This window comes from Anas acuta, chromosome 3 (genome assembly GCF_963932015.1).
Source record: "Anas acuta chromosome 3, bAnaAcu1.1, whole genome shotgun sequence".
NCBI classification, from domain to species: Eukaryota; Metazoa; Chordata; class Aves; order Anseriformes; family Anatidae; genus Anas; species Anas acuta.
Window position 1 is genome coordinate 25194337 of NC_088981.1, and position 16797 is coordinate 25211133.

At 41.2% G+C, this 16797-nt stretch overlaps 1 protein-coding gene across 2 annotated transcripts in view; it reads right to left on the reverse strand.

The window, feature by feature from the left end:
- Nucleotides 1-13726: 13726 nt before the first annotated feature.
- NID1 (nidogen 1) overlaps nucleotides 13727-16797 on the reverse strand; it is a 49503-nt gene continuing 46432 nt past the window's right edge. For both annotated transcript variants that reach the window (XM_068676218.1, XM_068676217.1), the window contains one exon: nucleotides 13727-15513. In XM_068676218.1, the coding sequence (XP_068532319.1) occupies nucleotides 15392-15513 (122 nt within the window). In that variant the 3' untranslated portion in view covers nucleotides 13727-15391. The remainder of the gene's footprint in view (nucleotides 15514-16797) is intronic.

Consider the following 16797-nt stretch of genomic DNA (forward strand, 5'->3'; position numbering starts at 1 on the left):
CAGAAATGCTGGAATGCGGGGGAAAAAAAAAAAAGTTAGTACAGCTATCTCAGTGCTGTTCAGCTGCTGGCCAAAGGACCAGCAATTATCTTGTAGAAGACTTTTTCAAATGTTTTCTTTTTTCAACTATATTCCCATTCAGTTGGCACAGCTATTTCAACATCCTGTCAATGATCCCTGCCTGATGGAGGAACACAGCCAAAATCTTAGGAGACCTGAAAAGCCGAGGCAGCCTGAAGTGGAACAGAATTCATTGCAACAGCTTCCTATGCTGGGTACTCACCACAATCCCTCTCCCATGGAAGATTTTAGATTTATTTTATTCTGAACTGGAACAAATGGAGATAGAAGGTTTATCCATGCGAAAAATAACTTTTGCAAGGATTCACTTCAAGATGAATTACAGAGCTGGACCTTCTCACCCAGGCAGGTCTGATGGCTCCACGGTGCTCTGCGTGACCACAGCTGTGGGGACATCAGTGACCCAGGACACTGAGTGCCTGGCATGGTGGTGGGTCCCAGTCACCCATCAGGCAGATGGTCTGACTGCTGGGTAAGATAGCATGCTAGAGGAAAAAAATCAGCTTGTTGGGTTTTTTGTTGCACATTTTGTTGGAATTAGCATTTTCACAACACGTTGCTTTGCTCTAATTTTGTTTCCAGAGGGAACCCATTCATGAGCTGACCAGCCCTAATGTCACTGCTGGCTGCTGCCAGTACAGAGCAGCACTGAGGTTATTTCGGATCTTAGTTTCTCTCTGCCTGCAATGTCTGAATCTCTCAAGCTGAACCTGACCATTGGCATTCATCATGCCTTTCTTCAAGGAAGTGACAGCAGTTGATACATTTTACTGATTTTTACTGTTTTTGTTTTTTTTTTTTTTTTCCTAGTACATTTTACTGATACAAATTCTCTAACTTAATTCGATTTCATTACGGCTTTTTTTGAAGATTTGCTGGGAAGCACAGTGCTCCCCTGGGACCCATACACTGAAGACTGCACGGGGCCTGGATGCCTCGATGCAGATACATCTCAGTAACACGTTAGCACCTACAAGCTCTAAGAGAATTTAACAAAAGGATAGCTGCTTCCTTGAAAAGTTGTTCTCTAGTGGCCCGGAAATGTATTTGGCACGATGCCATCCCAAGGGGCTCGTCTCATCACATTTGGACACATCACACCTCATTTCTGTCCATTTTGCTCTTTTATTGCATGGGAGGCACAGGGCCTCACTCCCAGAGCTCGTTGTCCATCCTTTTGTTCCATCTTCTGCTAACACTCGACTTTCTGGACCTTTTGTACTTCCTGGTGCTGTCTTTAAAATCCCCAATCACCACAGGTTTTGCTGGGAACTCGCCAAGTGACGTCCCTTCACAATGCAAGCACCAAGGCAGAAGTTCTGCAGTTGCAGGCCCTGCCCCTGCCCCAGGACACGCTCCCAGCCGGGGAAGCAAGCCATGCTGTGTTGATACACTACCACCTAGTGGTAAATCCTGCTCCCAGCCACACCGCCACGGAGTGCTCCGTGACCACGCAAGGTCCTCAGATCTGATCTTCATCCGAGGGTTTCAAGGTGAAGCCTCGGGAGGTGCCATTGCTTGTGCTGTGTCTGGGCATTGCTCACGCAGGTTTTCTCGCTGATGCTGCTCCTCCACGTGGCCACCAGGAAAAGCAATTTCATTTCTCGGTATTGCATTTTGGTAAATTGGCTGCCCACCCCTTAGAGAGCTCTGCCTTTGCAAACCATCAGTCCTTCCCTTAGAGAGCTGCAGAGGTGGACCTTCAGCCACCACTTGCAAAACCCAAACCAGCAACACCAGCTCAGGAAGTGCCCTGACTCACAAATTTACCTGCTAACAGTTAATTGGGCTGTAATTAGTTCTGCCAGGGAATCTAGCAGGTAAAACTAGATAGACCAACTTTGAAAAGCTGCATTTAGTCATTGTATAGTTATCCTAAAGTACTGGCTGGGCATACACCAGTGGTGGAACAAACAGGGCATCTTTTTGACCTGTAGCTACCACGGATGTGGCACAGTCCATTTGCCCTGGCTGGTTAATGTGGGGGGCCTTCAACACCCTCATCCTGGCCTGTATCAGTCCACTACCACCTTATCTCATCAGAGGGCCATTTCTTCTTTCCCTTAAACTGGGATAGCAAAGAACAAAAGAAGCAAGACAGATTATGACCTTGCACCGACCCAAAATGCTTCAGAAAAGTGTAACACACCCAATCAATACAACCAAAGCCCTGCACAACAGATATCTGTACACACACACACAGACTTGTGCAGAGTCAGCTTTTAATCTCACGTCACTGCTTTGTCTCTGTTGTTATGCCTTCTGCAGTTGCCCTTCCAGTAATCATTAGGGATCTGCAAGATTAGCAGAGATACTGGACACACCTGCATATTAACGAAACGCATCAGAGTTGCTTGCACCAGAAGGTTGTCTGCATAAAAAGTATCACTTTAACATAAAGGCAGTGGTTAAGGCACAGAAAACTACTTATGGCTTTCTGCATGAATTTAAGAACGCAAATCTGAGAAATGCAAGAGGTACAAAGTGTGTCCCTTGTGCCCTGCCAGAGCTCAGTTCTTACATGGAGCACCAGAACAGTTTCTGGTAACACTGCTTTCAGGTCATTTACACGAGGAAGTTTACCATTATACTTTGATTATGACAAAATACCTGAGAAAAAATATTTTGAACAGTGATCACTACCCTCCTCTCTTTTTTTCCCCACATTTCCTCCCAAATATCCATGGAACCTGCTAGACTTAGAGATAACGAGAGCAATAATTATGCTATTGTTGTTCCTGCAAAGATGAGCTCTTAATATTTATTTTTTTTTTAAACAGGGAACTTACTCTACCTTTAAATAATTAAACATCTACTGATGTTTTGCCAAGGAAGAGCACCCAAAATGGAAGAAGTTAACAATCTGCAATAAAGCCCTTGGATATTCTTTTGCCATAACTCAAACTTCACAGAAAGATCATAACCACCAGAGCAAAAGCAGACACTAAGAAATATCAACATCTGAAAGAAAGGCTTCTCATGTAACATAGTTCTCTCAAAAGCAGCCCTACTTCTTCGCTTCTTTTTAGGCCTTACTCCAGAAGGCATGGGAAACATACTAAGTAAAAGTCACTGTAATATTTTAACCATTATCAATTTCTGAAGATTTAAGAACGCTATGCCTTATTCTGATGCTATGCAGACGCTGAGAAACCAGAAATTAGGAGGTACATGAGAAATTACCCTTATTTGCATACCAAAATGCAGACATTAAGACTATTCTGAAAAAAAAAGAAAAAAAACCAACAAGTGTCTCACCAATACAAGACATGATATCAGATTCTGCCCCCTTGATTTGTCAGCGTGAATACACACAGTTGCATGCACAGCACTGCCATTTGCTGCTGATGAGGCACGTGTGTTCTGGCTTTAAGTATTTCCTCTTTGATTAAAATTCACTCTCTCCTTTTTCTTTACTAGATAGAACATTTTAAGACTAGAAACATGAAAGAAATGTTAACTCTCCCACCAGCCAAAATATGTGGTAAAAACATCAAATAGCGCCGAGCTCTAACCTCAGCCTTCCTTGGAAGGGAAAAAGTAGAGAATTCTTTGCACAAGTGCTTGACATTTTCTTTCATCTAATTTCACAACTCTGCCATTTTTCTTCTTTTAATTCCCCTTCTCCAGGGATCACAGCCCACTAGTTGGGGATTGCAGAGAACTACGGGACAAGAATTGTTCAGGAGTTCTTTATGTGAAGTATTTCTGAAGCTGAGACTGCTTTTGCATATGCAGGCTGCGTAAGAATGTTTCCATTTGTGGGATCCAGTTCACAGGAAGGTAAATCCTTTCCAAATTCCCAGAGATGGGTTGTACAGGAATGAAGAGAAAGCCATTTAACATCTCAAATTCCGTATTGACCTGAATTACAAAGCATCCTAAACACATTAGCAGATAGCTTTCTCTGTCACTTATTCTGGATTATATCAAACTACTTAAGATGCTAAATCAAACCTATTACTTATGTCTTTGTTCCGTGGCCACTAAATACATGATCTTTTAAGCCTTTTGATCCTCCTATTGTACAACTCTTCCGCTAACTTCCTTTAGTGATGCTTATGTGATTTTTACTGCTGCATTCAGGTAATCTCACAGTGTTTAGCCCTGCCTGCTACAACACCTCCACCTCTTCAGACTTTCACAAAGAAAACAAAACAAAACACCAGCTGTGGACCTGTGTCCTGCAGGGTCAGGACACAACACCCGTCTCTCTTCTGAAGCCTCCCCCATCGCCCTGCCAACTGCTCCCTCCATCCAGCCGTATCATCTCTCCAGGTCATAATTAATGCTGTCAAACCTGTCATCCAAACCTGTTACCTCCATGCTTTGGCACCTCACCTCCTCCTTGCTGATCCAGATGGCCCTTCTGGGTTGCCTGAACTGTCACAGGTACTCCTCTTGATTCTTCCTCTCACTACCCTCAGGTTTAACCCCCTCTTGTTGTCTCTGGTACCAATTTCTTGTCCTTTCTTCCAAAAGAACGTTTACAGGCTAGTTCTGCCCTAGCAAAAGGCCAATTCTTTATTTCTCTTCCAGAGCTTTCACCCAGCCTCCCATGTTACCCCAGAAAAACCTTCCTCTCACAAGCCACTAAATCCCCCACTGGTGTACTGCTGAGCTCCTCTTCAAAACCAGGTCCTTCCCGCATGCACCCTGGTACCTGCAGCCCAATAACAGAGTAAACTGGGATTCCTGGACATAATTTTTTTTTTTTTTTTAACCAGTTTGTTTACTTTCTCCAGAGCTGTTCCCAGAGGCTGTATTTTCGGGTGCTTTGAGTAAAGATGGGTGTAAGCTATGATATTTAATAAAGATTTCAAGTTTACTCCAGGAGTTACATGGATCCCAACTTTTCATGTGGTTCATCAGAGCTACTGGAAAAGGCAAGGACTATCTACTGGGTTTTCTGATGTACGACTTTGGGGGCAAGACCCCTCATCTCTTTACACATTGTGTGTACAGCCTGCCTGTTAAAACACATGTTGAGACAGAGTTTCATGCCGAGCTTTCTGTGCATAGCCTAAAGCTAACTATAAGGGTCTTTTCATAAAGGAGAATGAGATCCAGCTGTAAAGTGTTGGATTTCAGCCCCTCTCTGAAATTAATGCATTGCACTGGAATTCACACTTTTTGAACGCCACTTTCACATTTGGATGATGTACACTAGCAGCTGGTCTGTTTTTTATCAGACAGGTCTTTTTTGTTGTCAGCAGCACTGATATTAGATGCCAGTTTAAGATCCTTGTGCTTTTAAGCAGCAACCTTGTCTTGAATGTCAATGTCTTGAAGTGAATGTTTGTCATAAGATGCAGCAAAGAACTGAAATACACTGATAACAGGTGGTGATCTATTGGTGTTGAGAAAACAGCTCCAGGGAGCAAGATTCAAAATCTTGATCGCCTTCCTATGTTTGAAAGAAATATGGGTTTTAGAGAAGAGGGTCATGAATTTCAAATTTTTCACGGTTTAGTTTTACCTTATTTTGACAATTATTTATTCTTGTATAGAAGTCCTTGCAGACTTCAGGATAAGAAAGGACATAGCACTGCCCTCAGTTTTAGTGTCTACTAACAATAAAAAACAACTGCATATAATTAAGCTTGAGGTTTGTTTTTAAATTTTAAATTCACCTTTATTCTACTGGGAAGAGAGGAACACAAGGAAGCCATACTATCAGCCAAGAGCCTCCAACTAGTCATCAGTCAGGCTGTATAGCCAACACAAAATGAATCTATCAATATCCTGCTTGCAGTGCACTAGCAAGAAGCCAAAAGAAAAGTAATACCTTATTAGCAAAAAAGGGGGAAATGGTACTAAATGGCTCAACAACTTTCGTTTGTATAAACAGCCACTAACACAAGCACTGAACTTTTGCCTTCTTAGACAGTGCACTCTCCAGAACAGCTGAATACATTGAGTTTTAAGAAAACATTAGGGGAAACCTGTGTTGCAAATATTAAGACATATTTTCCTTGCCATGTTGTTCTTAAGCACTTAACATCAAAAAAGACCATGCTTTTAGATCAGAGCAGACAAACGGAACAAACAAAACACAAACTAACCCCCCACCCCACACACACAGCTAGGAAATAACTAATTTCAAGTACATTACTAAATTTTACATTTCAGACTACTCCTAAGCAAGATACCAATTGGTGGTATGCATTGGAAAACCATTTCAAATGCTAAACGCACTGGGGGTGGCAGCACACTACTGACAGATGATTTGGCAAGAAGCTGACTTGTAATTTCATGAATTTGTGAATCACTACAAGTAATACATTTTTGTTCTGATCACAAAAGACCCTCAGCAAGACAACTCAACATTTTGCCCACCATAAACACTTGAATAAACTTCAAATAATGGATCAACATATGGCTGTAATCAGATTATTTTTGACCTTGTGTCACTAGCTGGAGTCCAGTTACATCACCACACCTGCATGAATCAAAAAACGACATCCAAAACTGCTGAATGCTTGCTCTTACAGCTTTTGCTGATATTTTGCATAAGCCTTTTTCCAGGGAGATTTGGCTTTTCAAGTCTTATTTTTGATCTCCGTATGATCTTCTAAACTGGGAATGATGAAGTCTTTGATGTGGATTCTTGCATAAACAGAAGCAAGAAACTACACAGCCCCTAACTGTGAATAAAAAAAGGCTAGCCAGGACTGAAACAATGCAAAATGTCCCTTTTAAAAGTAAGGGGGAAATGGAAAGGAGAAATCCAGGGAACAAACACCATCACCACTGTTCAACCGAGGAAGCAATAAAGATTAAGAAAGCCGGTGTGGAAAATAATGAAACCCTTCCTGTGTGTTAAGCAGCTTTATATGTGGTCTTGTATCTCTCATTTGAGAGCTATAGTAAAGCCATTATTATGTGAGGAAAAATGCACGGCACAGACAGTAAGAGAACACTGAAGAAAAATAGTCGAATAACACTATAAAAAATACAACTATAAAATTCAATTATTCAAAAATGTGGGATCCAGGCACCAATGTGCACTGGGAAGAAGCATTTTCTCCTTCTGCTTTACTTCTCGTTTACCCATATAATTAAACACGAGGACAAGCACGGAAAACATGCAATGCTTCACTCTGCCCCCAGCTGCTAACACAGCAGGCACCAGGGGGCCTCAGTCGTTCGCTACCAAAGCAACAAGGGCACGGCAACTCCGTGAGCTGAATTAAGGCACTTCAAAGTCCTGATTTAGCAAGAATAAAAACAATGCCCGCAAGGAAAATAAGGAAGGAGCAATGGAAAAAAGGGCATTACAGCTGATCTATACAGAAATCTGCAGTAAAATGGCTAAAAAAAAAAAAAGTGACTCCAGCTGAGTTGTGCTACTGGCATGGCAAGTCTCCAGAAGCATGCACGGCACCAACACAAGAAAACAACAACAAATTACTTCAGTGTCACAGCAGGGAAAGGAGTGATTTATAGCGGAACAAAAACAAGAATTAGCTTGAGACCTTTTGATCAGCTCTAGTGATAGATAAGGGCAGGTGATTAGAGCTACCCATGCTGCTTGTAAATGAAGCTCAAGTTGGAGATGAAACCCATGACTTCAGGGCAGCTTGACTGCAATTTAGAAGAGCTCTCTTTCATGTTTTCTCTAAGTGATACCTGCACAGACAAGCGGAAATTTGAGACTTATCCTGTAGGAGCATTACAAACCCATGTGCCCACCACGAGGGATGTCAGTCAGATTACATGCAGTCCTTCTCCTACGGACCTCGGGTTTAAAACTGTTCACGTACTCTAAAACACCCAACAGCTGTGTTCTGCCTTGCTTGGCAAACAGCAGAATTTGAAGCAGTTCACATTTTCTGCAGAACTACCTTGATTTTACTTGTTTGTTTTGATACAAAAGACTGGAATTAGACCCAAGTGAGTTGTCAGGAGACTACCCAGCAAAGTAACAGGGCTACAGGACCCAGGCAATTACAAAGAACCTAAAAAACCTGCTCCGATGCCCAGTTCTTTTTATCTGAGGCAGCTGCAGCTGGATGCATCTTGGAGTTTCAGTCAGCACACCAGTCCCAAGATACAAAGAAAAAATGATCTTCTCTTGCTCAATACTGCGAAGCTTCTCAAACCATGAAGACGGACAAGCACTTAAAGAAACTCTACTTGAAGGCTTTTGCTTCAGAATCAGTAACTTTACCTGGCCGTCGGACATGCTGAATCAGAAATTACTGTAACTTAAGTGATACCTGCCAATTTTGTATTAACAAAATGATACCTAATCCACATACAACACCGTGGCTAAACTGAGGATGATAAATAACCACCTAACTGCAGTTTAACTAATGATATCATAGAGCACTTAAAATTGAAAACATTGTTTGTATTACCCTACTTGATGACATACCTTTACATCAAGGCTTAAATTTGGTGAGTTGCCTGAAGGGGTATTGCATTCAGCTGTAATTTGCTCCTGAATGATATCCTGTAACTGGACTGACTGTCTTAAGCATCTCACCAGCACGTGGGACCAGGAGCAACTCAGAACAGAACCAATGCACAATCTGAAATCCAGGCAGATACAGAAAATGAGACCCTATCTCTCACATAGCCTTCCACTACACATGACCGTTTATTTCCACATTCAGTATTGTATTTTAGATTGCTATATTAATCATTAGGTTTGCATTATACCTTGTTAAGTCTTCAAAGTGACAGAATCTTTAATTTAAATGTTTCACAAGGCTCCCTTTCATGTGTTAGCACCAATCCTAACTTGATTTCAACCTAATGTAGATCTGCTAGATGAAGGTCCTTCCTGGCCTATCAATCTTTTGAGGAAACGCTGGGCTTCAGGACTTCAGCACTGAAATGGGTCAGTACTGAGATGCTGCCCAAAAAGAAGGCAGCACCTTCATATTTAGAAGATTTCGGGAGTCAATCAGACAAGATCATGAGCAATCTGCTCCTGCAGGGAAGTTGGTCAGGCTTTGAGCAGGGCTTTGGACTTGACACACTGCTGAGGTTCCTTCCAGTTTAAATATACTGAATATAAATTTTTTGGGGAAAATTCTGTGTGTTAAGTTTTTTTTATTTGATTTCTAGAGTCAAGGTTATTAGGGGTCATGTGCGTAAGATTTGAGGCTTTAGGAGAAAACACCGTTCCTGATAAAATCTTTGAATAAATTTTTAAATGTGTTCCCTAACTGTTGTACATTTGTTGCTCATTAGGCAATGTCTTAAGGAGTTTTTTATACAAGAACATACTGCTCTTCCCTCTGCAATTCTTCATTCAAGTAAAAATCAAGCTGAAAATGAAAAGTACAAATTGCGCAACTGTAAGAGCATAGATTTCTCAGAGCACTAAAGAACAAATGAGCCTAAATTTTCTTGCTTCACTAGTATTAAAATACTGTACCAGGACAAATGTGTAATTTACATAGGTTTTCAGACTCTAATGGCTGCCCCTGAGAGATGACAATCCAGCAGACAAGCTAAGAACTGGTTGGGCAAACGTAAGTACTGCCAACTTGCATTCACAGTTCGGATTCCAGGGAACACCCAGTGGGGACTGAGATTTCACAGGGAGCACATCAATCTCTGGCAGCATTTCCCTTGAGAGAAACAATTTCCTCCTCTTTGTCTTAATCTATGGTTAACATTCAAAACATCTTTCCTGGCAAAGTCCGGACTCCTACATCCATAAAATCTATGTCAGTAAAATCTATCAGACAGAGGAGTGTAAGTCATGGACAGCTGGAGTGAAGCACAGCCCTCTGACACTGCTGGAAGTTGTTCCTGCCATGGCAGAGCACGGATGTGTCTACCTGGAGAAGATGCATTGCACCAAACGCATTTTAATTAACTGCTACAGAGGCCATACCGGACTTCACCCATATCAGCTGGGTGCTTGGAGATATGCCAGGACTTGGACTGAAACAAAATAAAAAAGTGCTGGTTCTTCAGGTTAAGGTCAGCTAAAAATGTCTATGTGCCATGTCACTGTGAAAAGTGAGTTACAAGGTTTCTAGGTCAGCACAGACACCGATTGCAGCATATCACTCTCATTGTTTTGAAGAAGTCAGTGGCATGGTTGCACTGCCATTTGGAAGCCAAGAACCTAGAAAGCTATTTTGTTTCTAACAACAACAAAAAAAAGCTGTGTGGTTTGCCAGTTCTCCATAAGTCTTCATGTTTGAAAGGACAACATGCTTCTCAGATACATGATTAAAGTGCAATCACTTAGAAATACATGAGACACATCTACTCAATGGTTAACAACCACTAATCCACCTCTAATACGCCACATGAGAAAATCTCATGCTTACAAACACATCATCAGGTTGCAGGCTTACAGGTTGCCTGGAGAAGTGGATGCCCCATCCCTGAAGATGTTCAAGGGAAGGCTGGATGGGGCTTTGGGCAACCTGGTCTAGTGGGAGGTGTCTCTGAAGCTTGGGGACAGACCAGTGATTTATAGCTTGGGTTCTTTTCAGCCGTCTGCTCAGGTTTCTCCTCTGCATAAAGCAGGGAAGAGAGGCGAGGAGAACAGAACCTTGTGCTCTTGAGTTTCGTGTTCAAGCAGAATTGGATGTGGGATCTCACATTTAGCCTGCAGTGCCCAAAGAGAGTGCTGTGGTCAGTGGGAAATTCTGGTACTAGAAGAGACTTAAAAGGTTTCTAACATCTGCTGTAACTCAGTGATTCTGTGGCTTCATCTCCCTTGCCCTGCCCCCTGCAGTGTACTGACCACAAAGGCATTACAACCTTCATGCTAATTGCTCCTCCCACCTCCCCAGCTTCCCACACATCACCATCCACTGCCTCCGAATCTGTCTCTCCTTCAGTTGCCTGTCACCACAGTTGTGCTTTCTCCATAACTCTACACTCAGCTCCTGGGAAGATTTCCATTGCCATCCCCAGCACTGCTACACAAGTTCCTGGGTCCAACCCACAGCTGCCACAAGGCACACCCCACCAACATCTGTACTGTCCTGTTGCAGGCCCTGTGTTACACAACTACCCTGTTTGCCCTGTGTGTGTTCCAGATACCCCACTGTGCAGGAAACACTGCCTGCCCAGAGCAAAGGGACCACAAACTGAATTGGCTTTGGTGCATGCTTAAAACAAAGAAGCCAGAGGCTGAAATACACCGTTTGGGTAATTGTGAGACTAGCAGCTTTCTGCCATTCATCAACTCCAGAATCCTCCCCCCGCAAAAGAGGAGCAGCAAATGTTACTGCAGCTCCTCCTGCTTTGCCACAAAGCAGCAGGAAGCCCACTCACTGCGCTGCCAGCTGAACATCTTGTTAGTTAAGCAAAGCTCCAGAGTCCTCAATATTTATATTTGTAGGAAAAAAATATTCACATCTTTCCCCTATTTTAATGACAGACTATCCTTAACTCATTTGTCGGATAAAGGACAGATTTCATATGCAGCAGAATTTAAATCAAGGAGGTGACTCAGTCTCTTAATGAACAAACTGCTGCCAGATCCCCAGTTGGGGATTTGGATACTGGACATAATATTCAGTACTTACAGACAGACCAAGCAGGGGGTGTCTCACAACTGTATTCTCTATAACCATGTGTTTCACAACCTGTTTTTTTCTTCATCAAGATCTCCAAGCAATACACTGGGAAATCCTACACAAGAAATGGTTTCCATTTAACCATAGGTAAAACTGATGCATTGTGACACTGTCATCGAGGGGCCCTTATTCCCCACTAATCATCTGTCATTCTTAATTATATGCCCACAAGTTAAAAATGTAACATGTTGTGACAAAATTGTGCAGCTGGAGAACTGCACAGTAAGCAGTTTGCCAGCTTGGAACAATACTGGACAGGATGTTGGGTTTCAGCAAGCCACACTGGACTTTAAACATGAGGAAAGAGTTCTTCAGAAGTTAACAAGTGAGTAACTTCTTTTTACACTTTTTTACACTCCCTTCAGATGCAAAGGTGGCTGAACCACCCCATCAGTTCATCAGGGAGTCAATACTACTTTCAGCTTGCAACTTTTTACATCATTGCTAAACACTACTAATGGTGTCACCATTTAATATCTTGTGTGTCATGGAAGATCTGAAGAGAAGCATTTCAAAAAATTACCTCTGCAGAAGTCTGTAGTATTTTGTCTTTCATTCAACCACTGAAGGAGTTGTTCACCTTCCCAGAAAAACTTCTGAATTTCTGTTTTTTGTAGCCAATGTGAATTGTAATTACGCGTAATAATTTCTTCAAACACCACAGCAAGACTGACATGATTACCAACCCCAGCTTTTTATAACTTATTTTTTATAATAACTTATTTTTAATAATTAAAGAAATCCCATTTTCCAATACCTTTTAAACCCAAAGCGCAGTGTAAAATATAACTGAAATATGCTTGTGCCTGAGCAAGACTACAACAGTCAGACGCTAATAAACAGCAACCAGGATAGGAACCAGGTAAATGAATTAGATCTGGGTCAGCATGAGAAAGCCCCACGTTATAAAAAGATGCCATTAACTGTCTATGCTTTGAGAGACAAAACAGAAAAATCACATCTGCTATGTTGCATTCAAAATACTCGTGAACATCTAACTAAAAAATATGATAGACACAAGACAGATCCCCTGAAATGGCCAATACCAAATCTCAAAGCTTGAGATTCTTCCCCCCGACTGTAACTAAAATGAGGAACTCAATACCACAGAACACTTCAGAGGCCAAAGATTTAGCAAGATTCAATGAGAACGCAAACATTTAAAGGAATAAAGAAATGTCAGTGTCATGACCCCGAGCACACTCCCACCACTAGCAGCTCAGCTGCTTGCACAAGGCCAGCTGGCTGTCAGGATGTATGAAGAAAGCGCAAAGCAACCTCAGCAGAGGCTTGTCCTCAAACAGCTCTGCTGGGAGGCCTCACTGAGGGCAACCTCCTTCCCTTGGAGGCTGATCTTCAGCTGCTGCTCTTCAGCTGAGGCTCTCACCCTGAGCCTTGCTTGAGCTGTGCCACAGCCATGCACGCTATTGATCCAGACCCTGGCCAACAAACCTACTCACCAGCTGGACTGCAGGCCTTCATTATGGACTTGCCTGGCCATCACTGGTCTTCTCCACCGCACTCAGACTTGACCCTGGCCCTGACATACCATAGCAGTAAAAGTGTTAAGAGTTTAAACCTCAGCATCACCACCTCCAGCAGGCCCCATGGCTTAGCTTTCTACTTGCCTTGCAGGCACAGCACACCCGTAGCCACACACATGCAGCCTGCAGCAACAAAGCACCCCCATCATTCTCAAACTCTGCACACAGGGCATCTCTGAAAAGAAGGATAAATTCTGGCCCTCACTTTCTCTACTCCCTGCCCTGTATTTCCACTAATACAGAAGAGTGACATATGGTGTAACTGAATTGTGTTCAACTTATGTTTACCCAACAAAGATAACAACCAGTAAAAAGTCTGTGTCATCCAAGTCACAAAACAGAGGAAATTGTATGTTCTTTTATGCAAAACTAATGCAAGAGCACTAGAAGTATCCTACTGGCTTAAAAATACAAAATTCCCAACAGCACTTTCTCCCCTAATACGGTTGCATCATCAACAATCTATAGGAAAAGAGATTTGAGACACCACGTATCATTCCTTCTGTAGGGAGGACTTTTTTTTTTAAAAACAGAAAATTAAAAAACCAAACATTTTTATTGACTGTACTGTAGATAGCTGTACAGAGTGTAAACTTTAATATTTCACCAGATATGTGAACAATTCTGGAGAAAGAATTATCAAGCACCTTCATTTCAACACATTTTTGATATTTACAGTAAGACATTCCTGATTAAGTGTATGAGTAAAATGAATTAAAAGTTATAAAAAGTTATACAAAAAAATCTTTAAAATGTTTACATTGCTATTTTTATGATAAATATACAATTAAAGAGAAAGATGCCATAGTTAAGACTGTGGCTCTCTAGGAAGCTTAACTGTAGTGTCTGAAGGAGTGAGGAAACAGGGGTGTTAATAGCTTACTGCTCAGGTCACAACATTATTGTGAAATGTGTGCTGATAGAAGAAGGCTTGCACATAAGCTTCCTTCCCAACACAAACTGAAGAAGATACGCTTCACTCTCAGCTTTGTACTGCTACTTTGACATTAAGAATATGAATTTTGATTTTGCCTCTCATCTCCAAACTCATTTGTGATGTTGAAAACATGCTACAATTTTCCTTAGACTTTCAACATACCTTTTTGCTGTTACTGAACACTGGCACACAAACGGAACATAACTTTTTGTCTTTTGAGCACCAAGACACAGCTGACCTTTCTGGAAACCAGATTTTTAACTTTCATGTTTCACATCGCCTATGACAAGGCATGATGTGATTTGCTTAAGAAGAAAGATAGCTATGATGAAGTTCTAAGATCATTCTCAGGCTCATAGACTCAAACATAGAAATATTTTTAAAATTCTCAGGAAACATATATGACTTTCTCTCTTTAAGAAAAACAAACACCTCCAAATGAATCAACATCCATTCTTTGATGAACTATCATAAATTGAGATCTATGTCTAAAGTTTGTTTAGTGGATTTTAGGAAACTACTCCAGAATCCACATCAGACAGAATTAAAATAAATCTCTTAAAATCCAGCAAAAACTTCAAATACATCCACTAAGCAGTGCTGACTATCTATCAAGAATCACATGCTGTGGAAAGGGATCGTGAGGTTAGTGAGAACTCCCCTTGCAGCATGTGGATAAAGTATTTCTATAACACAAGAATCAAAAATTTAGATTCAAGTTTTGAAAGTGTAAAGACTAGTAGTGGGAATGAATGGAGTTAGGCATTAAATCTTTGCTGTTACTGGGTGTTCCCATCTATTCATCCTTGGGACCCCCTGGCTGCTTCTCTGCTGAAGATAGAGCCCAGTCATGTATGTGAAGGGCTAAGCACACCATACCACTGTGCAGATAACCTCTGCATGCTTCAAGGTACAACCCAGTCTCAGAATCACACCACCCTCCGTTCTATATTCAGTACTTCAATTCTGTCAAGGCACACTTCCTCCTAGCCCAGCACAGGTGCAACTAAGGCACCCACATTTAAATTTAAAAGCACAAAAGTAGTATTACAGGGAATAAGACTGAGTTGGACCCAACTGACTAGCTCTGTCTTGCCTAACTGCTACAAAACAGTCATTGCCTGTGTGTGTCTGCATACATACATTGTTGCTTGCTGTCAACAGCATGCAGCATTTATCTTTAGGGCCTGATTGTATTTATAGAACTGAATTTTTTACAGCACATTTCCAAAAAGTGCCTGCCACTAGAAAGTTTGTTTTAATGCTCAGTTTCTTTCTATACAATCCACTCCAACTGTGTTGTCAGGGCAGCGGCAAGTACGGCCTCCTGGGGTAGCCAGGCAGAGGTGAGTACAACCACCATTATTCACTGAGCAGTAATTGTGTCCTGAAAGAAAAGAGATGTAAAATGTTGAAGAACAGCGTAAACAAACCCACAAAAAAATCCAAAACACATGTACAGAGAAAGTGTAGATTTTGTGACTGCACTGGAAAACAAGTCAGAACGAGACAGAGTGAAACAAAACTATGCTTTGGGGAGATGGAATTCATCATATCCCCTGTGTTTGCTTCTGATATTCCCCTCAAATAAAGGTTCAGATATAAGGACAGAGCAAGAGAGGCAACGTGAAAAAAATAGCCTGTTTCTGAAACATACTTCATAAATTGGCTGAGTGATCACAGATATTAGAATGAAGAGAGGGTGAGCGAAGAAACAGGGGAAACGCAACACATGAAGACCAAATCTAAAAGGCCACAGGATATCGCTCCTAGAGAGCACCCAGTACAAAAACATTGAGGAATGATTTATGAAAACAAAATAATATTGGGGGTATGGGGAGAAATGCATTAATGTTGAGGGTAAAATGAAAGATCTACACGGAGTGGATTTTGAGGGCAAAGGTATCAGTCAGAGAAGGAGGAAAAGCACTTGAAATAGACCTATGATGAGACAGAAGTGATGCCAAGGTTACTACCATTATACACATTTAGTTAGTGCACAGTGTTATTTTGCTACACAGTGCCTATTACTATGGAACTATTAACTTGTTAATAATTAACCAATAGCTAATAATTAACTAGTCAACCACAAAATAGTATTAACTAGTAATAAAATAATTGGTTTCTTAGTTATGATATTCATATGCATTTTTAATGCACTGAACCATGGATGCAATTAAGTTACATTTTTTCTATACATGTTGAGTAACTTGAGTAGAAACCATCTCAAGTTTTTTTTAGGCCTGAAATTAAAATACCACACCTCCTGTAATTCTAGCCACATCATAATAATAAAAGGTAAACTCATCTCCTAACTGTGATTTGATAAGAAGAACATAACTGAACTGTGGTATTGCTTCCCAAAGAACAAATCGTTATTTCAAGGTTATCAACTTCTCTTCTACGCTTCACAAGGGCATTTTCAATAAAGTAGCTGAAAAACTTAACATTCAACAGCACAGAAAGACCAGTCCACCCACTCTACCACCTGCTGTTTTCTGAACAGTCTCATTTTAAAATCACCCATCTTCTTAAGGACAAAAGACCATGATATTTCTATAGTTCAAAGTTTATATTCTATAGTTCAAAGTTAGTTTTTTGTTTTGTTTTTTTTAAAGTAAATAAGCTCTAAGTACAAATATAGCATTCAATTTCGATGATGACAAGATAG